General features: G+C 26.4%; 2 protein-coding genes across 5 annotated transcripts in view; both read right to left on the bottom strand.

Moving 5' to 3' along the window:
- Positions 1 to 2,111: 2,111 nt before the first annotated feature.
- Positions 2,112 to 6,481, bottom strand: LOC145182442 (putative RNA/DNA demethylase ALKBH6). Of its 3 annotated transcripts, XM_090084477.1 has the most exons (10): positions 6,434 to 6,481; positions 6,280 to 6,338; positions 5,712 to 5,769; positions 5,419 to 5,487; positions 5,023 to 5,083; positions 4,864 to 4,883; positions 4,636 to 4,662; positions 4,451 to 4,555; positions 4,249 to 4,356; positions 2,112 to 2,489 (listed from the first exon to the last, which is right to left on the bottom strand). In XM_090084477.1, the coding sequence occupies exons 3-10, from the start codon at positions 5,757 to 5,759 to the stop codon at positions 2,244 to 2,246; spliced, it is 684 nt and encodes a 227-aa protein (XP_089940603.1). In that variant the 5' UTR covers positions 5,760 to 5,769; positions 6,280 to 6,338; positions 6,434 to 6,481; the 3' UTR covers positions 2,112 to 2,243. The 3 variants fall into 3 exon arrangements, with proteins under 3 accessions (XP_089940603.1, XP_089940602.1, XP_089940604.1); XM_090084476.1 differs by lacking the exons at positions 6,280 to 6,338; positions 6,434 to 6,481 and having other exon boundaries at positions 2,113 to 2,489; positions 5,712 to 5,857; XM_090084478.1 differs by lacking the exons at positions 5,712 to 5,769; positions 6,280 to 6,338; positions 6,434 to 6,481 and having other exon boundaries at positions 2,114 to 2,489; positions 5,300 to 5,435.
- The window catches only part of LOC145182439 (anaphase-promoting complex subunit 1-like), a 36,051-nt gene continuing 18,545 nt past the window's right edge, over positions 6,235 to 23,740 (bottom strand). Inside the window, exons 26-55 of one of the 2 annotated variants that reach the window (XM_090084474.1) lie at positions 21,114 to 21,307; positions 20,846 to 20,881; positions 19,997 to 20,103; positions 19,721 to 19,798; positions 19,196 to 19,285; positions 16,918 to 17,023; positions 16,503 to 16,643; positions 16,282 to 16,331; positions 15,873 to 16,149; positions 15,628 to 15,714; positions 15,454 to 15,492; positions 15,259 to 15,341; positions 15,100 to 15,178; positions 14,851 to 14,925; positions 13,077 to 13,126; positions 12,810 to 12,903; positions 12,544 to 12,588; positions 12,407 to 12,466; positions 10,692 to 10,828; positions 10,389 to 10,475; positions 10,174 to 10,291; positions 8,406 to 8,483; positions 8,108 to 8,160; positions 7,674 to 7,749; positions 7,315 to 7,359; positions 7,034 to 7,126; positions 6,860 to 6,949; positions 6,658 to 6,774; positions 6,434 to 6,497; positions 6,235 to 6,338 (exon numbers count right to left, since the gene is read on the bottom strand). In XM_090084474.1, coding sequence (XP_089940600.1) covers positions 6,438 to 6,497; positions 6,658 to 6,774; positions 6,860 to 6,949; positions 7,034 to 7,126; positions 7,315 to 7,359; positions 7,674 to 7,749; positions 8,108 to 8,160; positions 8,406 to 8,483; positions 10,174 to 10,291; positions 10,389 to 10,475; positions 10,692 to 10,828; positions 12,407 to 12,466; positions 12,544 to 12,588; positions 12,810 to 12,903; positions 13,077 to 13,126; positions 14,851 to 14,925; positions 15,100 to 15,178; positions 15,259 to 15,341; positions 15,454 to 15,492; positions 15,628 to 15,714; positions 15,873 to 16,149; positions 16,282 to 16,331; positions 16,503 to 16,643; positions 16,918 to 17,023; positions 19,196 to 19,285; positions 19,721 to 19,798; positions 19,997 to 20,103; positions 20,846 to 20,881; positions 21,114 to 21,307 — 2,645 coding nt within the window. In that variant the 3' untranslated portion in view covers positions 6,235 to 6,338; positions 6,434 to 6,437. The other variant, XM_090084475.1, reaches the window with a different exon arrangement.

The raw sequence follows: 23,740 nt of genomic DNA, 5'->3' as shown, positions 1-23,740 counted from the left end.
TCAGGGCCGGCGATAGAGAGGTGCATGAGAGGGGGTGTGATACACCCACCCCACCCCCACCCCCCCAAACACTGAATCTTAGTCGGCACAAAACGGATTCAATGACCTTAGTCGGGAATGCAGACTCATTTAATTTTTGCGATTACATTTTAAAATATTTACTTTCAATTTTTTACAGCATTTTAAGTTTTTTAAAACTATTACGATTAACTTTTAAGACTTACGATTAACTTTTAAGACTTACTTGCTCTTAGTTTGTAATCAGTTCAACTGAGATTTTCAACAGTATTAATAATGGCAAACTGGCTATGGATAATTTAGTCGAAAGCTCAATAAGTTATGCACTTCAATTAGGTATTGATCCTGAATCTGATTTTAAACGAGTTTATAGAAGAAGACTATTGCCAAAAAGCATAGATACTATTCCGAATTTTCAGACAAAATTTGATTTTCATACATTTTATAGATCAGAGTTCAAAAAAGTTTTAGATTCTCTAGTTTGTTTGTCTTCTGAGCATTTAAAAAAATGTATTTCAGCCATTGAACTAAAATTGATAAAAAAACTATTTAAGATCCACAATGCACGCTGATAGACTTCAAAATGTGATGCTTCTTAATACTAATAAAGATATGTTGGACAAAATTGATTTAAAAAGGGTTGTTGAAAGGTGGGCGTCAGTAAAACAACGGAGAATAAATGTTTACTAGGAAATTTCTAAACCCGTTGAAAAAAAAGTCTTCAAAATATGTCTTTTTTTTTTAAATACGAATTTTTATATTATTAAAATAATGCTTATTTTTGGTTACTTTAGTAATCAACTATACTATACTAAAATGATTACATAATAATGACGAAGCAAAATTAGTCGGCAAGTTTTTTGACTCACACCCCCCCCCCACCCCACCCCAAAAAAAAAAAAAGTTACGTGTTCGCGCCGGCCCTGAGTATAGTACGTTATTTTCAAGCTATTTAAAAAAAAAAATTTGTAATATCTTTTTAAGGATTAAACAAAACGTTTAACAAATATATTTGAAGAGCCCCTGAAAAAACTGACACTGGTACGGATTGGCTATTCTAATCCGTACATTCTTGACTATTGACACAGAAATGATAACAAGAAAACACCACTTCTTGAAGTCAACAAAAATTTGCATAAATTTTTTCTCAAGAAACCAAATTCTTTTTTTTTTAATTTTTGGTTTTAAAAGAACTTCATTCTACGGTCCACTAGTAAAGAAAATTAACTTTCAATATCAATTTGTCAATTTTTCTAGAAAGGAAATTATAATTATAAAAAAATTACTATTGGGTTCTGCAACTGGACACCTAAAAAAATAACTCATCAAAACTTTAACAAGTGGCGAGAAAATTAGTTTATTATTTTTTATTTTAATAATAGCATGACGATTTGTAGTCAATGTCGTCGTTGACATTTCTATGTAAAGCGAACACGAAAATGAACAATTCTGATGATCTGCTATTTAAAACTTTTTATTACGATTTCCTAAAGAAATTATATCCACTTGTGAGGTTTCACAAATGCACGACCTACATGCAAGAATTTCTGAAGAAAATTCACGTCTACTTTTATCATGTTTCTTAACATCAGCGAAGTTTCATAAAAAAGGTTTGATTCTGAAATTACTCTGTATCACGACATTATTTGCATAAAGATTAAACTCAGAATATAGTTGTAGACATTGTCGACGTGGATGTTGGGCTCATAAAATTGCAGGAGAAATTAGGACCCAAACATAGCTTTAACTGTATTACGTTAACTTGACTTTTGTAATAAACTTTCTTTTGCAAAAAAAATAACCTTGGATCTGTAAAGAAATTTATTTTTTCTTAACCAGATTTTTTTTTGTTTCGAAATCAATAACTCAATAACTAAATTTCAAATTTTAATTCAAATTAATTATTCACAACTATAATTTATACAAAATCTAAGTTTTAAGTGACAATTTTATAAAAGCTTCATATAGGTGATTCGCTAAATACAAATCTTTTTCCACTTTTATTTTTCAGTGTTAAGACAGCACTTAAACTGAAGATTAAAACCTGTAGACACGTTTGATTTCTTAGAATATGGTTGTTATTTTAAAAGCATCCACCATTTTATGACATACAAATAGTAGACTAAAATTAATAAGCTATATTCTCATAGTTCAGAACATGCAACTAACAAAATTAATAATAATAAAAAAGCAACAACCAGTATTTAAATCAGAAATAAAAATCATCAGCGTCCCAACTTCATTTTGAATTTCAAGACTTTAGGAAAGTGTCTGATTGTCATGGAAACGCGTGTACCACGAACTAAGGTCTGTTTTGTTTCACCTACGTCATTTAGAATTATGTTATCGCGTAAGTTGTCTTCGAAAACTTCTTTTATACCGTGCATATAGCTCGTATACATAGATTCTTTAAAGCACACTAAACTCCTTCTTTCCAGAACAAAAGATCCAACATAACGAGATTGAAAACTCTAAAAATAACTAATTTTTTAACTGTAAGTTTAAAAATTTATTCACAACTCTTTAAATATTCTATAAAATGCACACAACATACTCGCTAGATGTTCTGTGAAATACATAAAACATACTCATTAAACATGTTAAACTTTATTTTATGAAATACTTTAGTTTGTCAATTTTGTAAAGTTGGGACTAGATTTTGTCAATTCTATCTATAAAAAATTATTTATTAATGTTTTAAAATTTAACACTTTTTGATATTTATTCATTACAACCATTTTTATTTATTTTATAGGATTTACTTTGATTCATGCTGACATAAAATTGTTATTAGTTGAAATTTTCGCTTAGATAAATCTTGGGTCGCGCTTTTTTACGTCGCGTCATTAAAAAGGGGCGTATTTTGTTCACGTATTGTATTCACGGTGTTAAACGCGCGCGCACCATTAACTAAAACCCTTAAAAGATTTTTCCCATTTTCTCGATGTTTTTCAAATTCTTTTTTTTTTTTAAAAAAAAAAACTATGCGAATATATATATATATATATATATATATATATATATATATATATATATATATATATATATATATATATATAAAAAGTTGTTGGTACTGAATTAAATTTCTTCATTGAATTATAATTAATTCAATTAAATTCGTTAAGTCATTTAGCTCCGTGCAGCGCTCATTTTTTTTCATTCGCACTAGAACTCCCCGTAGGCTCTTCTATGTAAATAGACTCCCTTAGGAGATCTTCTTAAAGTACAGAATTTATTTATTAACTATAAATATTAATTCATTCATTTAATGAAAAATTTAGAGAAAACAGTTCATGCGCCAAACATAAAAAAAAGTGACTTCGTTGTGCCAAAGAGTTTAAAGACGTGCCAGAAAAGCATAACTAAATATAAAAAAACGATAAATTTGAATTCAAATTACAGATTTAAATTAAGTTAATTTTTTACATGAGGCGCAGCATCTAACGACATGCTAATAAGACTTTAAAAAAAACTTGTGGAAATATTTAAGTGGATTAAGAGATTGATTTCTTTCAAAAGGCACAATGCAGGCTTCATTAGAGCGGGAAAAACCTCTCTGCAAAAAATATTAGCATCAAAATATCACTATTATTGTCTATAAAATATAATCATTAATCTCTATAAATATAATAAATAATCTATATAAATATAATCATTAATCTCTATAAATATAATCAATAATCTCTATAAATATAATCATTAATCTCTATAAATATAATCAATAATCTCTATAAATATAATCATTAATCTCTATAAATATAATCAATAATCTCTATAAATATAATCATTAATCTCTATAAATATAATCAATAATCTCTATAAATATAATCAATAATCTCTATAAATATAATCATTAATCTCTATAAATATAATCAATAATCTCTATAAATATAATCAATAATCTCTATAAATATAATCAATAATCTCTATAAATATAATCAATAATCTCTATAAATATAATCAATAATCTCTATAAATATAATCAATAATCTCTATAAATATAATCAATAATCTCTATAAATATAATCATTAATCTCTATAAATATAATCAATAATCTCTATAAATATAATCATTAATCTCTATAAATATAATCAATAATCTCTATAAATATAATCAATAATCTCTATAAATATAATCAATAATCTCTATAAATATAATCATAAAAAAAAACAAAAAACAAAAAAACAAAAAAAAAAACGAACAACAAGCGAATAAAAACAAATGTATACTTCATATTCATCACATTCCATATTTGACTTATAAAAATCCAGTAGAGTATGCGAGCCAATAGTGATCGTAGATATTGTTGGATGAAATAATGGACCATCAAGGTGAGGCTACCAAATAATGTAACATTAAAAAAACTTCAAATAAATCAATTGTGTAAATTATAAAACTAACGTTTATCTAATGGATAAGATATAAATTTACCATGATCCCTTGCGAAGGTTGATATTCATTAATTAAAACATGATTTGGTTGATTTCCATCAAACAGATCTAGTGTGCCAACTCGCATTAAATATTTGTTCAACCACTGTCAAAAAGAAAACTAAACAAACGCTTTTTCTTTAACATAACCTTTAGAAAAAAAACTAAGAAAGTAAATGCTCTTACCAATGGTATTGTTTCAGGAACCATGCCCTAAAAATAAAATCTCAAACTTCAATTATAAAAAATAAGCTTATAAAGTAATTTATAAAAACGTTATGACAATTCAATATAAATGGCCATGGTTAATGGTAACATTTCAGAATATCCATAACCTAAGAGTTCATAAAAAAGAGAGCTAAATCCAACAGGATGCAGTTCTCTTTTTTATCAACTAACAAAAGAAAAAATTACCTTTGCATGAGGTAGACCACCTAAAACAATTACAGGAAGTTAAGATAAAATATTTTAAAAAAAAATAAAAATAAGATAAAAATAAACGAACACTACAAATCAGAGGAAATCTCACAAAAAAAATGTGTACCCCAATTTTATGTATAAAAAAGTATGTACCCCAATTTTGCAACCTTCGGTTAGAAAGTATTGTCCATTTAGGTTTTGGCACTTCGTATATCTTAAAAAAAAAGAAAAAAGAAAAGAGGAAATAAACAATTGCAACAATTAACTATTTCAAATGTTAAATAAAGGAAATTCAAATGATATAAATTTATAATTTAAATATAAAAATTTCAGTACAACAAAAAGAAAACCAAAAATTTAATTACGACAACTTAAGCAATATTTACGATAAAAAATAAAAAAATATTGAAGTTGTTTATTTTAAACCTACTATGCACACATCCCAATCATGTTTATACCCTACATCTCATGCACAAACGTTCTCGTGAAAACTCATAGCACAAAGTAAACACTTGTGTTATGAGTTTTCACTTGTTAAACACTTCGTACTTGGTTTAAAAGGATTGTTTCCTCTTCTGAAGTTATGAAGTTTGGGATATAAAAGGCGCTATTAGGAGCCTAAAACAGAAAAGCAAGATTTAACCAAAGAAAAAAGAGTGTACTACATCATGATCATGATCATGATCATCATCATCATCGCAATCAAAATTATGATCTGGACGTTAACATTTGGAAGTCAAATTATTAAAAACTTGATAAAAAAATTAAAACAAAAAATACAAAATGGTAATATTTGGAGGAGTGACACTTTTTTTTAAATTTATACAAACAATTTTTTTAACCTTAGGTACACGATAGAACTCCAAATTAAAATTCTCACTGCACTGCATTTATAATTATCTAAATAAAAAGTTAAAAATGTAAAAAACTACACATAAATTGATTTGTAGATTAAAATTGATTGTAGTTCGAATAAACTTTCTTGTTTATTATTATAAAATATATAACTATGGATTATTGTAAAATGTATAACTATGCATTTATTGGTAAACATGTAATCATGCATTATTGTACAATGTGCATTTATGAATTTATTGCTAAATATGTTAACATTTTTTCTTTCTTTCTTAAAGAACAATTGGAGGCCAAATTATGAACAATAAAGTAAAATTTAATACAAAAAAGCTTAAAGAGCTTGTGAAAGATATAAAAACTATGACAGAAATAAAATTCTTTTCTCTTAAATAAAATTTATTTTTTTCTCTTAAATAAAAATATCAAAAACCGGTTTTAAACTTGATTTTAAATTTCTATAAAAAAACTTAATGTTTAAAAGAAAATGTAAAGCACATAAAAAAGAGAACATTTTTCATGTTTCAGAAAATTTATTTACAGATGAAATTAAATTACAAGAAATTAGGTGTGTATTAGCATGTTCTTGCATCTCCAGAATTTTCAGATAATAAAACCTACAAATATTAGATATCAAATATTACAAATAAAATATAAATAAACAACCTAAATAAGTCCAAAAAAAGGAATATCAAACAACATGGCAACATACTTTGCTACTTTTTTTGCAGTCTAACTGAAGCCTGCATCATATAAATTGGATTTAATAGAGGTTCCTAAAAATAATTTTAAGTAAAAATATACTTTATTAGTATTTAACAAAAGCAAAATGTTTGGTAGATAAAACTGTAAGAAATAAAAAAAAAAACAACAACATTAATTGGAGCTTTCTCTCTCTTAAGTAGTAAGTCAAGAGTGCAACTTCAATCAAAGTACCTGAACTAAACCCTTTCTACGAAGCCTCGGGTGGATATTTTCATAGTAAAGCAGTAACAGCTTCAACTGTTTTACGTTTGCTTCACATGGTCTACCAGCTTCAAGACCAAGTAAAGTCTAAAAAATTCCATTAAAATCCATACTTTTTATAAAATTAATGAAATTATTGTATACAAAGCTACAAAGAACAGTCATTGATTACCTCTTCAATTAAAATGTAATCACTGAGAACATCCAATTTGTCTTTGAGCACACAATCATAAAGTATGCTACCATAAAAATCAACTTGTTTCTAGAAAAAAAATATTCAAAGAAAAAAAAAATATTTAGAACTAATCATTACAACAATTAGTAAATCAATAAATAATAAACATACCTGAGAGGTTTCACAATCATCTTCAGGTGTACAGAAGAGCTGAGCAAACATAGCCATATCAGGATCCGAATTTATCAATTTGAATTGCATCAACTAGAAGATAAGAATCTTCAAAATGCTGAATCGAACAATGTAACAAATGACAGATTCACAATGATTTTTCTTTTTTTTTTTTAAAATTGTTTCAATATAAAATAATTTCTTAAAATAATAATTATCCCATAACATTTTTCAATTTTTTTAAGATCAATAGTAAAATTAGTACAAGTGGTTTATTTCACCTTGTCTGATTGGTTGAAAACTATACTTGGCAGGTTCTTGGTTCCCTAAATATTTTAAATAGAAGTAAAAACATGTGGTAACAATATACTGATGAACCAGTGATTTAAAGTAATAGTAAAATATTATAAACTGTAACTCCCTTCATATTGCTTTTGAAATAAAAATTTTCCTGACATACTACAAGGATTAATATTGAGGCTAAAAAAAAACTTTAAGATTAAGGGCGACCAAAGAGTTGTTACACTGAATTTTGGTTTTTTTAATCTTCATTGACAGCAGTAGATAATTGGTTTTCTTCAAATTATTTCATTGTTGAATTTAAATTATTTACCAAATAAAGTGGTAACTGCATTCTTACTTTTGGATCCTCTGCATAAGAAAGATAACCAGCTTTCTTCTTCACATATATATCCAATATGTCGCTGTTGAATTTACTGGAAAAAATAAAAACTCTTTTAATCAAAATTTTTGTCATTAAAAACTATTAATGTTTTGATTTACTTTTAAAAAATATTTTTTTATGTTGCAAATTATCTGCCCAACTATCTTTCTGTGTGATTTAAATATTTAAAAAAAAAAAAGTAGATAAAAGTAGTAGATAAAAGTGACTAATAAAGAAAAAGTAAAATAAAAAATAGTTAAAATATGAATAAAAAGATTAGAATATGAATTTTGCAGGCAACTCTAGATACTGTTTAAACTACAGGTAAAAATGTCAGATGAAAAAATATTATAGATTTTACATAAGATTTTAAAACAAGACATGCTAAACTCTCCTGTAAAAAAACTAACCTGCTTTCAATATTAAAGATTATTGGCCAGTACCTTGTTCCAATGATAGAAACCTGAATACAACAAATTATGTTTTCACTTTTAAACTTCAAATTAATCATTATTCTTCAATTGAAAATCCACACAAAGTGAAAATCTGATGAAATCAGAGGTTACTTTCTTATAACAAGGAGGAAAAAAAAAACCTTTTCCTATTGGAAGAAACTCAAATACACATCACCTCTATTTTTGTAACTTTTATGAGTTATTTAACTCAGCATTTTAATGTGTTAAATTTTCTTTCCTCTTTAAAACTTACTTCTTTTAAAAACTTAAGTTCAGGTAAAAAACACGGCGACATAAGTTTAACTGCTGTTTCTGGATAAAAATCTGTTTCCTAAAATAAAAAAGAAAAAAAACCAAATCATACATCTGAATCACAGACCCTCTTTAAGATTTCAACAAATAAACATTTTACATTTTATTATTTATCTAAAAAGTGACATTTTAACAAGATCACGATATTAAATAACATGATACTTCTTATATAAGTTTTTCTTGCACAAATTTTAAATATTGATGATGTACAGTATCATTTTAAATTAATCAGACAGCCATTCACTCTCATTTGATAGAGCATTAAGTGAAGTGCAGGATTTGTTTAATTTGACAATAAAAAATTCTTGCAGAATTTTAGAATGGGATGTTGAAACAAACTCGCATTACTTTTTTTGTTCAAAATCAATCGTACAGCTAAATTTAGGTGAAAAAGTTAATTCAGAAAAAATTTGCATTTGAAATATATATTTAACTATTAAGCACCCTACATTGTTCCTTATGTCAGAACTTCTTTAGATACACGGAAAAAACAAAGAAACACGTAGGTCTACTGATTCTTGATTTACTTCTCCAAAACTGGAAAAGCAACAAAATACAAACTTTCCAAAACCACAGTGCAGAACATCATAGAAAAGCATAAGAAAACATAAGATCATAAAAGGATTTTGAACCATTGTGAAGAAAGGCTAATACTGAAGAAAAAAAAGATCCCTCATCAACAGCACAAAAAATCCAAACAAAAATTGAAAGTAAAATTGGAACAGCAGTCGGTAAATCTACAATTGCAAGAGTACTAAAAAAAGTACAACTTAAAAAGCTTTTTACGCTCTCAAGAAGCTATAAATCAATAAGAATGATCAGAAAAAATGGCTGCATGGCACCATGTGGATAGTCTTTTTTAAGAAGAGCTCTATGGTCAGATGAGTCAAATTTCAATATCTTCAGATCTGATAGTTGTCAGCAAGTATGAAGAAATAAAGAAAACTAAAAAAGTTAAATCCTAGGCTAAAACACAGTGATGGAGAAGTTATGGTCTTGGATTCTATAACTTGGTCTAGGGTTGCTAACTTTGAGTTACTTAAAAGAGTCATGATGAAAGAAGTACATTTTGGGATCTTGCAATTAAATCTTCAAGATTTAGCAAGAAAATTGGGACTTGGATAAAGATTCAAAACATACTGCAAGGATCATTAAATATTATTATAAAAAAACTATGTTAACAGAGCTGATTGGTCACCTTGATCTCTTAATTTGAATCCCATTGAACATCTTTGAGATTCTATTGACCAAGCCATCTGAAAAAACACTCCAAAATTTAAAGATGACTTCAAAAAGAGTTTTTTAGAAGCCTAAGACAATATGAGTTCTGAAATCAGACAGAATTTAGTAAATTCAATAAACAAACAACAGTTTGTTTGAGTGTTGGCAGTAATTGTAAAAAACAATCTGTATAATGTTTTTCTGTTTGTTTTTATTAAATGTTAAATATAAAAATAAAAAAATTGTATGATTAATTTAACATGTAAAAATTGAATTGCTATTAGTATATACATAATTTATGATAATCTGTAATAAACAAAATTATCTTTACACAAATAATGTAAACAAATACTAAGCTTTATTTAATGCTCTATCAAATGACACATAGCTTTAAAATTGGTCAAAGTTGTTAAGATCGAGTGAATTTATGGTGATCATTTGATTGATTTTGAAGAACAAAGTAAAGAAAAGCATGCTGTAAAACTAACTTTATATGTAACTTGTATTGGAACAAAACTGATCTGTTTCGTTTCAATATCACGAGCAACAAACAGCCTTGGTTCACATGCCAACACATAAAGATGGCGAAGAGCTTGCAGGTGATACCTACAAGATAAAAAATGTTTTTCTAAAATCACAACTTGGAACTAAAAAAAAAAAGAAAATACTTTTTCATTTACTTTTTTTAAAAAATATTACTTACATGTTATCTTTACATGTGATAGGCCATTTGGGATAAAGAGAACACAAAAGACAAGCAATTGCCAAATTATCTGTTTTTAATGTATATCTGATAAAAAAAAAAATCAAATTGGTTTTAAAACAGCAGTTAGACAGATAAGTAGATATAATCTAAGTATCTTTAAAAGCATCACTTTAAGCATCACTTAAAGTATTTTAGGTTTTAATGGTTTAAAAGTGTAATGAAATGTTAAATTGGAAAAAATTTGATAACTTATTGTATGTATAAAGAGAATGATTTCATATTAGAAGAAAAACCTTTTACCTTCCACCACCAAGAAATAGGAATCCAATTGCCATATGTATTGCCATATGATTTCCATATGTCACATCGAGTGAACATCGCTTATGAAGCTGACGTGCAAAACGCAAAAGTTTGATATTTCCTGAACCTGCCATTACCTTAAAAAAAAGCAAGTAAATAATTTGATGCAAAATTAATCAACTGGTTTATAATTTGGGATCGAGATCTATGATAAACTTACGCTGCAAGATTTTATCTTTCAAAAAAAAAAAAAAATTGACTGTTTCTATGAAAGAATGCTGTTTTTTTTTAATTCAATTAAAATTTAATAAAAATGTTAAAATGTAAAGATCTCTTAACTAAATGATCATTTAACTAAATGATCAATCGGCTATGGTAGCAAGATTATTTGAAGTGGGATAGAGAGAAAGCCTTTGAAAAGACTTGGTCTCAATCATTCAGAATATGGTTCAACATTCTTTTAATAGGAATGTAAATTTAATGGGCATCGATAACTACAAACATATTCATCATATCATGCTTTATCATTTTGAAGTTTAACTGCTACTAAAGCATTTTTAAAACTCAACTCTTTGATAAGCACTTAAGGAGAGTGCAAAGATGATCGCTCAATCTTTTCATTTCCAATGGTACAAACATAAAAACTGAGAAAGGATAAAGTTCCAGTAGCTGTCTTACCAAGTGGTGACAAAAGTTTGACAGCATTGATTTTAGTTAAGCAGTTGTAAGGAACTTATGAAAAAAGTCCAAAAGTTTGGATGAACTCCCCAACTATGACAAAGTCAAAATGAACTTGTCTTTTTATTGAAGCAACTGGATGCATGTACAGCTGATTGCTTCATAAAATAGACATGATATTTCAATTGTTCTTTAACCATAATGATTATTCATTACTAAATAAGAGTAACTATTCATTAATTATAACACCTCTTCATCAAACACGAATACTTATTCATAAACTATAATAGTTGTTCATTGTTAAACAGTGTGTTCGTTAAACATTTTTAAACAGTGTGACCTCATCCCCCCCCCCCAAAAAAAAAAAAGTATTAAAAATAAGTTTTACTGCAAAAACACCATGTGTATTATGAGACTTTTCACTGGAAAATAAAGTTCATCTAAATGGTTTCTGTTATTGATGGAACAACAACTATGTAAAGTATGAATGGTCCTGATAAAACAGTAAAAAAAACTAAATCCAATCACCTCAAATTGATTGTATCAAAACAAAAGTTTATGAAAGAAACCCACATTTTGTTTTACAATGACTTTACTACACTCTTAATCAAAAGGTGTAAAATTGCACCATTTTGGTGTGCAGCATGAAAAGCACAAAAAACTGTAAATTTACACTGCTTTGGTATATTTCATGCATAAAACACACCAAATAGTGTAAATTAACGCCAAAACAGTGTAAATTAATTGTGCCAGTGTAAACTGTAATTTCTGTGTTTTTCATGCTACACACCAAAATGGTGTAATTTTACACTTTTTAATTAAGAGTGTAGGCTATATGTAGAATAATAATTAACCTGTTCATTAGTTACAATAGATAGAATCTCATTGTATTCCACCATTGAAGATCCTTCAGACTACTACTTACATCAATAATTTGTTAAAAACTTATTAAACTGTCAAATCTATCATGTTGAATAAGCTAAAAATCAATCAAAATATTGATTTTGTCTGATAAAGTTTTTTTAAAAAATACTCACCAAACACAAAGCCAAAAGTATTGTATCTAAACTTTGTTCTAATGTCACACAAGCACCACTCTAAAGAAAAAAAAGTTTAAAAATTGTCTTTATTTTTCTTACCAATAGTTACAATTTTTCAACAATATTTGACTTACCTCAACAGACTTTAAAGTATTCTTGATAAGTTGCAACCACGGAAACTAAAATTTTATAAAATTCAATAAATATTCTTGGATGTTACAAATAGATAATACAGTTTTTAGATAATTACAATAATGAAAGTAACAAATAGTATTAATAGTAATAAATATAAATATCAATAAAAATTAAGTCTATAGTAATATGAACAAAATAGAATTGTTTTTTTAACCAAAATTATGTTAAAAAATCCTAAAATAGCAAGGTAATAAAATAAATATACCATTAAGTTAAATGCTGCTGTATTATGACTCCCTGCGAACTTTATTCCCAAAGCAAGAAAACATCCAGCAACAATGTATATGATGTGACATTGACTTAAACCAAACAAAGTTTTCATTATGAGCAACTTATGAATGCAAGTTGAACTCAAGTTGAGCAAATTGATCAGGAAAAAAAGTTAAAGTTTTTAACGTAAAACTTTAATTGAAACTTTTTATTTTATGCTGATGCTGACAAATTTTTTAAAAATATGCAAAAAGTAACTTACATTTCCAGTGTCTGATCTAACTTAAGAAAGCCATCAGAACCAATACTATACTGAAAATAGAACAACCAAAAATTGATTCAAATAAATGTGCAAAATACTTCACTGTTAACATACTGTCTTTGTGTCACATATCATCTTAACCTTACGAATTCAGAGATTTCAAAACCAAAACAAGATAATATCATCGAAACCTCTCTGACTAAATTTTAAGATACTCTGATCACCCAAAATACATTTCAAACTTTATTTCTGATTGTTTTTTTATTTTTACTTTCCAAATTTTACACTTGAAAAATTTTTTTCACCATCTAAGAAGTTAAATATCCTTTTGAACATCATACACAAACAATTTTTGTTGTTGGAAACATTAAAAATTTTTTTTAAATATTTATAATTTTTTACTTATTTTATTTATACTTATAATTTTTCATCCATTTTATTTATCATATTTTGAACTTTCAATAAAAAATCAATATATAATACTAATAAAAACCAACACATTTTTACTAACAGAGAGGGGAGAGGGGGAGCATTGGTACATTTCAACAAGAAATTAAACAAAAGAAATTTCAGAACAAATTGGAAACAATTTTTTGCTATTTTTAAAAATCATTAGCAACATTTTCATACAATTTATGTTCAGAAATGTTAATGGTTAAGTACAATACTTTTGAGTTTTCTAAATATAGTTTTTTGTACTGATGATGTAATGCTTCTCCTCTACCTGTTGTAACAGCTATAGCAGGAGGTTTTTCTCCGACCATTGTTTTTGGATCATATGCAGACTCAAAATCTTTTTCAAAAATAATTGACCAACAGAACAGCCAGTTACCGATGTTGGTAAATCCTGATCCTGATATTTTTCAATGAAAATGTTCCTAAATATGATGTGTTAATTGATGTGTTAATTAAGTTGTAAATGATTTTAGTTCTATCAGGATTACTTAGCAACCTTTTGAAAACAATTTTCAATTTCCCTTTAAATGCCCCATCAAGATCCTACATCAAGATGTTGTAGTTGTGTACAGTGTGACGGGTACATTACAAAAGCAATTATGTTCTCAATTGAAAAACATAATTGCTTCACGAGAAGGATGGGATTATCTTTTGTAAAGTTAATATGATTCTGGATGTGCTTCAAAACTTAAATAAAACAAACTGCATTCATTCAACTAGAAGGGTTTGCTGATCCTAAGCTACCCTCTGATGCACCATTCAAAAATTCTTTTTTAGAGCAAACTCAAGGAAATATAAAAACTGGTGGGATTATGTTGCCAGTTATTCCAACTATGCACAAAATATGATCATTTCTCCTTGTTCTGCAGATACAGCTTGTATTTATTGTTTCGTTACCTTAGGAGCAACTAAAAAAGAAGTTTGCATTACAGCTGATACTCCCATTTCATCTGTATAAAAAATGTGGTTGGGTGGAATTTTATGTTTCCACAATTCTCTTTCATAATTTATAAAAAATTCAAATACATTGACCTGATTGAAGCTTGTTAATCATGAAAGATTTGTATTTTCAGGTTTGCATAAACTAAGTGATGAATGCCTTCTCATAAATCCTTAAGTTTGAACAAATTAAAACATTATTAAACACTTAAAAAGTAGCAATTTACCATACACAGTAAAATATGAAAAAAATCAATATTTGCTGAATATTTGCCTGTGTAGCAATGCTCCCCAACCCCCGTACAAATTTTATTGATAACATAATTTTTACACGTAATAAGTAAGAACTAAATAAAAAAGGTCTTCCTAGTAATTTTACCTCTGAGGTAAAAGTTCGTAGCCAACTTTCATTTGGCACTAATTCATCCCACATAACAAAATTGTATGCCATGCTCTATAAACCATAAAATTACATAACTACATAAATTATATAATTATCATGGTAAAACTTCCTATTGATTTTTAATATAAATTAAAAAAAAACACTGAAACAAATTTGAAAACATTTTATTTTTATTTTCCTGAGACAAAAATAAAATCGTTTGAAAGAAAAAAAAGCTAAAGAAACCTTCAAGAGCAATTGATCAGGTTTCATTGTATCGAGGAGTTTTTCAGATATTGGAGTCTTTAACCAAGATGACACATGTCTAAAAAAAATTTAACAGCTAAGTAAATACCAGCATTTTAAATAAAAAGGTTTAAAAAAAAAGGAAATCTAAGATCCTACCTATTATTTGTTTTCAGGTACATTAGTGAAATTGCAACTACAGCAGCAACACAAGTAATATCAGTATTTACTAATTCCCCTTCCTGTGAAAAAAGGTTTTAACTTCTAAATTAGATCAATGGATTTATTGAAAATTTTAAATTAAAAAAACTGTATTTAAAATTACCTGTATTTCAAAACTGTATTTAAAATTACCTGTATTTGACAATTTTGTTGGGAAGACTCAGTGTATAACTATAAAAGAAAACACTGTTAAAATTTTTTTTGGACTTGAAGCTTTATTTTTAAAAGAATTTTAAAAATAAAAAGAAAAAAAAGCTTTTTCACCTACAATTCAAAACAAAAAATATTTAACAGAAAACTATTTACTTGGTCTCTTTTGTAGCCTCCAAACATATAATGATACAAGGTGTCACTAGCATTAATATCTGCAACCATTGTTGTATCTTTTCCTTGCTAACAAAAGATCATAACAATGAGAATGTTTAACTTATGAGAAAAATATAACAATAAACTTCGAAAATATAAAAAGATAACAACAAAATTAAAAATTGTAACAATTTCCATCTAAAACAATTTTTAGCAAAAACCAATAATTTAGATTAACTGTATACCCCTATCATTATCATTCCAAAGGCAAACCCTGAGGCAAGGGCATGGCTTTCACGGTCCACAGAGCTTTCTAAATCAGCACCAGGAGAGCGTCCTATCTCTTTAATTAAAACTTTAGCAAGATGGCTGTCTCCAGTGTTAAAGAAGAGCAAGCCAAGTGAGGTAATGGCAGCAACTTGGCTGATTTGAGGAATAAAAAGTTCAAGATTGGTTGGCGGAAGTAATGAGTCAAGGTGGAGGCTAATAATTTTATAAATGTCTGAATTTTTTGATCCAATCCTAAAACATTGCACATATACAACAAATATAGTAACATATATATAGCACATATTTGTGGTAACAAATTTAAAAAAATCAAGGCAATTAATCAAGACAACAGGTTTTTGCTTTTCATAAAACTGTATGACTTACTGTGTACAAGATATTCCAATTAACAATGCAACTGTAGTTAGATCATGAGCCTGTCAACAACACAAAGAAGGTGAACTTTTTTAACTTTATTGACTTTCAGTAAAAAGAGCCAAGAACCAGCAAAAAAATTCTTTTATATTTACACCATTTTAGTTTAAGAAAGTTTTATAATGTTATATTTATTAAAGTTCAAAAAAAAAAAAAAAAAAAATGTAACAAACTTTGATTAGATAATCATGCAAATATATATTAGGCAATACTGATAAGTGACCAGACAATCCAAGAGCATATAAGAATCCTGCATGATCAGCCGCTGTGTCAGCAGATTTGAGTTTGTTAAACAGTATCCAAGTTGAGTCAATCTAAATTCCAAAATCTGCACATTAGAAATTTAAAACAGCAAGATTTTTTTTTTTTTTGCTGATTAAAAATGTGAAATTCTTGCACGACAAAAAAAGCAACAAAAGCACGAAAAAAAGTTACCACTGAAAAATTCTAGTGGCATGATTCTTCTCATTATCTATATATTGCCTTTGGTAATATATTATGGAGTTTATTTCAAACTAAATATTTGTTTTGCATTTCTGAATTACAAATACAAGTTTACTAACTAAAATTTGATTAAATAATATTAACCTGTGATACACCAGGAGCAATCTTTAAACCAGCTGCAACACCATTATGAAAAGATGGCCACAAAAGTGATGCACTATCATTAGGATTGCACTGCACAGTTTTATTACTATGAAAAATGTAATTTCATCAGCTCACTTTTATAATTTTTATTTCTTTATATATTTTCCTTCTAATTTTACTCCAACGAAACTAATGAAAATGAATTACAAACAGAAAATTCAAAGCATATGATAGTTATGGTTAAATTTGAAAACACTTCAACTACAGAATCAAAATAATCCATTTGCTGGCAAAAACTTTTAGCTACATAATATAGTAAATATAGTAAATACATTAATAATTTTTATAGTAAATAGATTAATAATTTTTTTATAATCTTATACTGTATGTTTAGAGCAAAATTCACAAAAGTGCATTTTAAGATGACTTATCTAACTCAATCTTCAATAGGATTATTCAATAGCTTTAGCTTTATAGCTTTCAAAAATTGCTCAGTCATTTTCATGTATACACTCAATTCAATAAAAGTGAAGTGTAAGAATTATTAGATATTTTTTAAAGTTATTAAAATTTGACGAAAATATATAGAAATTTTTTGAAAATGTTCTAAAAATCAGTAAAAATATATTTTTTAATTCATAAAAACATGTAAAATTAAGAGTTGCCAAAGGAATCTATGAAACCAGGGTAAGAACAAAATTTAAGGACACTAGATGAATTAAGTATTTTTAATAAAGTTTTTCTTTAGTTTTTATAAAATATGATTATAAGATAAAATGAGTAAACACATCACTCAAGTATAAGTAATCTGATAGATATTATATATAGATATAGACAATCTTTTGCAAGATGAAATTCTAAACATGTAGAGTTTGGTAATTGCACAATATCATTATAGGTATTTGATAATTTTCAACTTATTTAAAACTTGATGATTCTGATTGAAAAGATCATTTGTTCTTGCTATTATTGAAGAAGTCTCTAAGGATTATCGTAACATGAGCAAACTAATTATTTCTTTGATTTTGCAGAATGTGAAGCTTTATCTCAAGTGAGCTGCAATCTTTGAAATTAATACAACTTTGGTTTTAGTTTTTGTCCTGTTTAAGTTTTAATATCTTGTACTTTTTTTAAGTTTCCTGAAGAAGAGCACACCTTTAAGCCAATAGCAGTTAGCAAATTAAAGATTTGTTCAAGACCTGATTAGTAAAAAGAGCAGTAAAACAACATCCTTAAATCCAATCCAAGAAAAACAAAAATCAATGACTTTTTAGACCTTTATGATTTTGGTAAATAAAAAAAAAAAAAAAATTTCTCAATATATGTTCAGAAAAACATTGATATAGCTTAACAGCAAGATTATTTCATAACTGTTTTAAGTGACTCATCAAGTTTTGTGTATTCCAACACTACATCTGCAGTTTTCAAATACTACAGAACATCTGCAGTTTTTTGCAGCATTTAAAATTAGCATAAGTTTTACTTTTACGTAAACTCAGTAAGTCAGTTATTTACGATTACAATATACTCTGTGATATTATTTATATATTTCTTTTTTTAAATACAACTTTAGTTTAATCTTACGTGTTCCATGAATTATTATGTGATATATTCTTATAAATCTTGGATAAATCACATAGCAGCCATATTGTTTGATTACTGTGACATATAGTCACTATGAAAATTAAACTAGGAAGACTATACTAAGAAACTTAAAGCAAGTAGAAATTAAAACTTAACAAATAAATTAATAGTGCATTTTACTAAAGTGCTTCATAATAAATGTATTTTAAAATAATATTTAAATGTTGATCATTTAGTTTCAATAATTACTTCTTAAAACATAAGATTATTTAAATATTTTATTTGCATTTTTTATTTGGTCTGAGCTCTGCTTTTTTTAATCTGTGTTAAGGCTTTTTTTAATATGATCCTAAACTTTTTTGGTTCTCTATGGTTTTTTTATACTGTCAGCTGGGTATATTGGGACATCAGGGTGTAACTTGGGGCAAAAGAGTTAATTTAGTTTAATCAAGTTTGACAGTTCCTGTTCCTTTTAAAATTTAATACCTATGTATAGTTTTTTTAACTTAACAAATTGAAATAAATTATAAAAAATTAAAATAAATTAGATTTGAAAAATCTTTTTGTCAGCTAATAATTTCTAAAAATTTAGATTATATTGAAAATATTAGTAAAATAAATAAAATAGTAAATAGTTAATATTAAATTTAAAGTAAATCAATTTCAAGTAAGTTCAAGATAATAACTAAAGTACTTTGTTTTCGAGTAACCAGAAAGCTCAAGAGTTGGTATAGTGACTGCTTCAGAGATTATTGGACTGGAGGTACCCAAGGTAAACATTCCTCTATAGATAAAAAACATTTTAGTAACAATTATTACGTTACAATTTAACAAAATCAATAACCTATAAACAATTTAATTATGTCATTTTTATATTTAGCTTGAAGGTAAATTAAAGACATTTTGCAACAGTTAACCACTAAAGAGTTTAATTCTGCTTTATTATCTTGTTCAATAGATTATCCAAAATTCCTATTAAAAGAAATCAATTAAGAATAAAGAGGAGGAATAAATAAAGAATAGCATAAAGTTTCAACAAAGCATAAAAATAGCATAAAGATTCAACAAAGAAACTTAAAAAGAATAAGAAAAAAAAGTTGACTATTTTATAAAAAAAAAGTATTTTAAAAACAAATAAAAAAAAAAATGGAATAAAGTTTAAGGACTGAATAAAAATAAAAATGTTAAAAACTCAAAAATTAAGAAAATTCTTTGAGACCTTGCTATCGGTAATGACATAGTCCTGTTACATAGCAAACTTAGATAAGCTTCCTCTTCTTTGGCAAATGCATGATCACTGGATTAAAAACAACATTAAAAAATCCATGATCACTGCAAAGATATAACATTCACAAATTAGGATTTGAAAAATTTCCTCATTCAGTTATAAAAAAAAAAAAATCACTATTCAGTTATAAAAAAAAAAAAATCACTATTGCAAGGTAAATTGCAATTGAGATACAGCTTTCAGATATTTTTAAAAAGCAAACTTTACTTGACATCAAGCTTTTGTATCAATGACAGTGTAACAGGTTTGGATGAGTCAAGCAGACGTTTAACTTCATCAATACGCAAGTCTTGACTAAAGCGAACTCTAAACACCTACCATGAAAAATAATAGTATCAAAAATAATCTCATGACTACCAACCTAAAACTGTTACAATAGACAAGTTCAAAAACTTTTATGAGTTTCTTAACATTTTAATAGTATATTAATTAATTGATAATAATGATAATAATGATGATGATAATAATAATAATAATAATAATAATAATAATAATAATAATAATAATAATAATAATAATAATAATAATAATAATAATAATAATAATAATAATAATAATAATAATAATAATAATAATAGTAATAATAATAATAATAATAGTAATAATAATAATAATAATAATAATAATAATAATAATAATAATAATAATAATAATAATAATAATAATAATAATAATAATAATAATAATAATAATAATAATAATAATAATAATAATAATAATAATAATAATAATAATAATAATAATAATAATAATAATATTAACAACAACAACAACAATAATCAGGTTTGAGTTTGATTTTAAAGTCAACTTTTTAATCACAGTTTACATATTACCAACTTTTTTTCTTAATTTTAATACCAGAAACCTGCTAGCGAATTATAACCATTAAATTACAAAACTTTATTATCAAAATAATGATAAAATAATAAAACGATGTTTTATTAACTCTAAATAAAAAGTTTAGTAATTATAAGAAACAAAAAAAGAATTTTCTCAAATAAAAAACAAAGAACAAATTTAAATTTAAAGAAAATTCTAAAAAGAAAAGTTAAAAACCTCTGTGTCAAAAGACATTCCATCACGATCATGAACCTAGATTAAAAAGCCAAAAAAATTCTTTAAATAACAAAAAAGTGTTTATAATAAATGCCACAATAATGGTAAACATATAATATTTACATAATGCAGTTAAAATTTTTGGTCTCATGATCTTAATTGCCATCTTTCTGCTGTGAAAAGCTCTCAATGCAGGAGAGGGAGAGGAGTGGCAAGTTTTAAAATTTCAAGCGGAAAACAAGAATTAAATCTAAATAAAGGTACTGACACTATTTAAAAGCTTTTTATCTTCATTTTGGTGGCAATCTTTTTTTTTTAAAAAAACAATATCATCACGTTTTAAGTATGCAGCAGTCTCCACAGACATCTCAGACTGATTCATTGTTTTGTAATGGTAAAACAATTCTTTGATTGGTATTTTGTAGCCAATTGGAAGCGTTTCAACATCTTCAATAGAAAAGCCTGTAAGATGCATTAAAAAAAATTTAAAAAACACTTCTTTAAAATAGTTAAATTTTCATTGTTGTGGACTTTCCATAACAAAAAAATTTAAAATTTCATAAAAAATTTTTAAAAAGTTTTTATAAGAATCTTTTAGAAATCACAAACTTAGTGTTAAATGCCTAGAAATTTACTGCAGCAGTTTACTTTTATATTTTTTAATTTAAATTATTAACTGTGTTTAATTAAGATTATTAACTCTAACTTTTTGGTAATTTGTTTTATGTCAAATAGTAAAAAATTTTTAGGACTTTTGTTATTGCACTTTGATTTTTTCTTTTAATAATAATAAAAATAGTAATAACAATAATAACAACAATAATAATAATAATAATAATAATAATAATAATAATAATAATAATAATAATAATAATAATAATAATAATAATAATAATAATAATAATAATAATAATAATAATAATAATAATAATAATAATAATAATAATAATGATAATCGATATTACTTTCAATTTGATCTAAATTACTTTTTTAATTTCCAATTTCTGGCAATTCATTTTTTAATGATTAGATTTCAGAAATCAGAAATAGATTTCACAAATCAGAAATAGATTTCACATTTTGTGACACTAATAAATTTCAAGCAAAAGCATGAAGCAGAATCATTTTTTAGCCTGGCTATCTTAACATTACTTAGACAAACGTAAATGTTAGAATAAGAATTTTATATACAGTAGCGTGCAAAAGTTTAGAAACACCTACTTTTTTTCAGTTTTTAACGCATAATTTTTCACAAGCTTTCTCAAATAACCTGAAATTTTTACCAAATGTGCTCTATATTATAACAATTCAAAATCCATTTCACAAAGTTTTTAAAACTCACCGGTCAATTAATTTTTATTGTTTTTTTGAAAAGGCTTCCGTGCAAAAGTTTAGAAACAACTGAATTTGGATTATTATTTATTTCAATAAAGCTGAAATATTTACTAAAACTTTCAAAATTTACAATTTTTTAATAAAATAGTTTCAATAAAAAAGTTAGTATTTGGTGGCATATCCATTTGCCTTTAAAACAGTATCACAGTGACGAGGCATCGAATCAACTAAATTAATGAGAACATCCTGAGGAATATTATACCAACATTCTTTAATCAAACCAAATAAATTGTCTTTGTTGGTTGGTTTTCTACCAACTAACTGCCTGTCAATGTACTCCCAAAGATGCTCAATGGGATTGAATTCTGGGCTCTGTGAAGGCCATTCAAGAACATTGACTTTTTTTGATTGAAAATATTTCTTAACAGATCTGGCACAATTCTTTGGGTCATTATCTTGTTGTAAGATCCAATTGCGATTCATTTTTTCCTTTGCATGGGGCAGCATAATGTTCTTCATTATGTCTAAATAAACTCTCTGGTCCATAATACCTTCTATACAATGAATGGGACCCAGGTTGTCACAACTAAAACACCCCCAAATCATAACATTTCCTCCTCCATGTTTAACAGTAGGTAACTGATACTTTGGATTGAATCTGTCTCCTATTGGACGTCTGACATATCTAATTTTGTCACTACTGAATAGCATAAACTTTGATTCATTGGAGAAAAGGACTTTTGACCAAAATTTTATTCTGGTTCTTAAATTTCTTGCAGATGTAAGAGGTTTCTTAACTGGACGGCGACCATACAGATTATTTTGTCGTAATCGACGTTTAGTTGTATCAATGCTACAGTTTGTGCCATGAAACTGACTCATAATTAAGTTCGACAGCAGTCATCCGAGGATTATTCTTGAAAAACCTTACTAATAATCTATCAGCCTTTTCAGTTGTAACTTTAGGTCTTCCAGAGCGAGGCTTGCTTTCAATAGTTTTACGCTGACAAAACCTTTTCATAATGTGACATATTCCTGGTTTAGAAACATTGTAAAGTTCAGAAATCCTTTAGTAAGTCATTTTTTTCCCCACAGCTTTTATAATTAATTTCTTTATTTCATATGAAACTTCCTTAGCCTTTCCCATGCTTTTAAAATATCACTACGTAATTGAATTATAAAACTCACAATTAATTTCTCAATTAGTTATACTTCATTGCTTTTGAAATATCTCAAGTTAATTCAAATAATAAATTTAAAAAAAAATTTGACCTTTTATAAGGCTTTTGTTTACAAAAACCTGATATAATTGCGGGTTATTATACTGTTTCTAAACTTTTGCACGGAAGCCTTTTCAAAAAAACAATAAAAATTAATTGACTGGTGAGCTTTAAAAACTTTGTGAAATGGATTTTGAATTGTTATAATATAGAGCACATTTGGTAAAAATTTCAGGTTATTTGAGAAAGCTTGTGAAAAATTATGCGTTAAAAACTGAAAAAAAGTAGGTGTTTCTAAACTTTTGCACGCTACTGTATAGGAATTAATAATTTTTTGTTT

Source organism: Hydra viridissima, unplaced genomic scaffold (genome assembly GCF_058129835.1).
Source record: "Hydra viridissima isolate aposymbiotic clone 2 unplaced genomic scaffold, HvirCarnegie_v1 scaffold_4, whole genome shotgun sequence".
In the NCBI taxonomy this organism is placed as follows: Eukaryota; Metazoa; Cnidaria; class Hydrozoa; order Anthoathecata; family Hydridae; genus Hydra; species Hydra viridissima.
This window is presented reverse-complemented; position numbering and strand designations above follow the sequence as displayed.

Excerpts from the sequence above, each read along its gene's own strand:
- LOC145182442 (XM_090084477.1), bottom strand. The coding sequence starts at position 5,759 with ATGCAGTGCAGTGAGAATTTTAATTTGGAGTTCTATCGTGTACCTAAG. Across the intron at positions 5,084-5,418 it reads AAACAATCCTTTTAAACCAA|ATATACGAAGTGCCAAAACC; the intron begins GTACGAAGTGTT and ends TTTTTTTTTAAG. Across the intron at positions 4,663-4,863 it reads GTGGTCTACCTCATGCAAAG|GGCATGGTTCCTGAAACAAT; the intron begins GTAATTTTTTCT and ends TTTTATTTTTAG.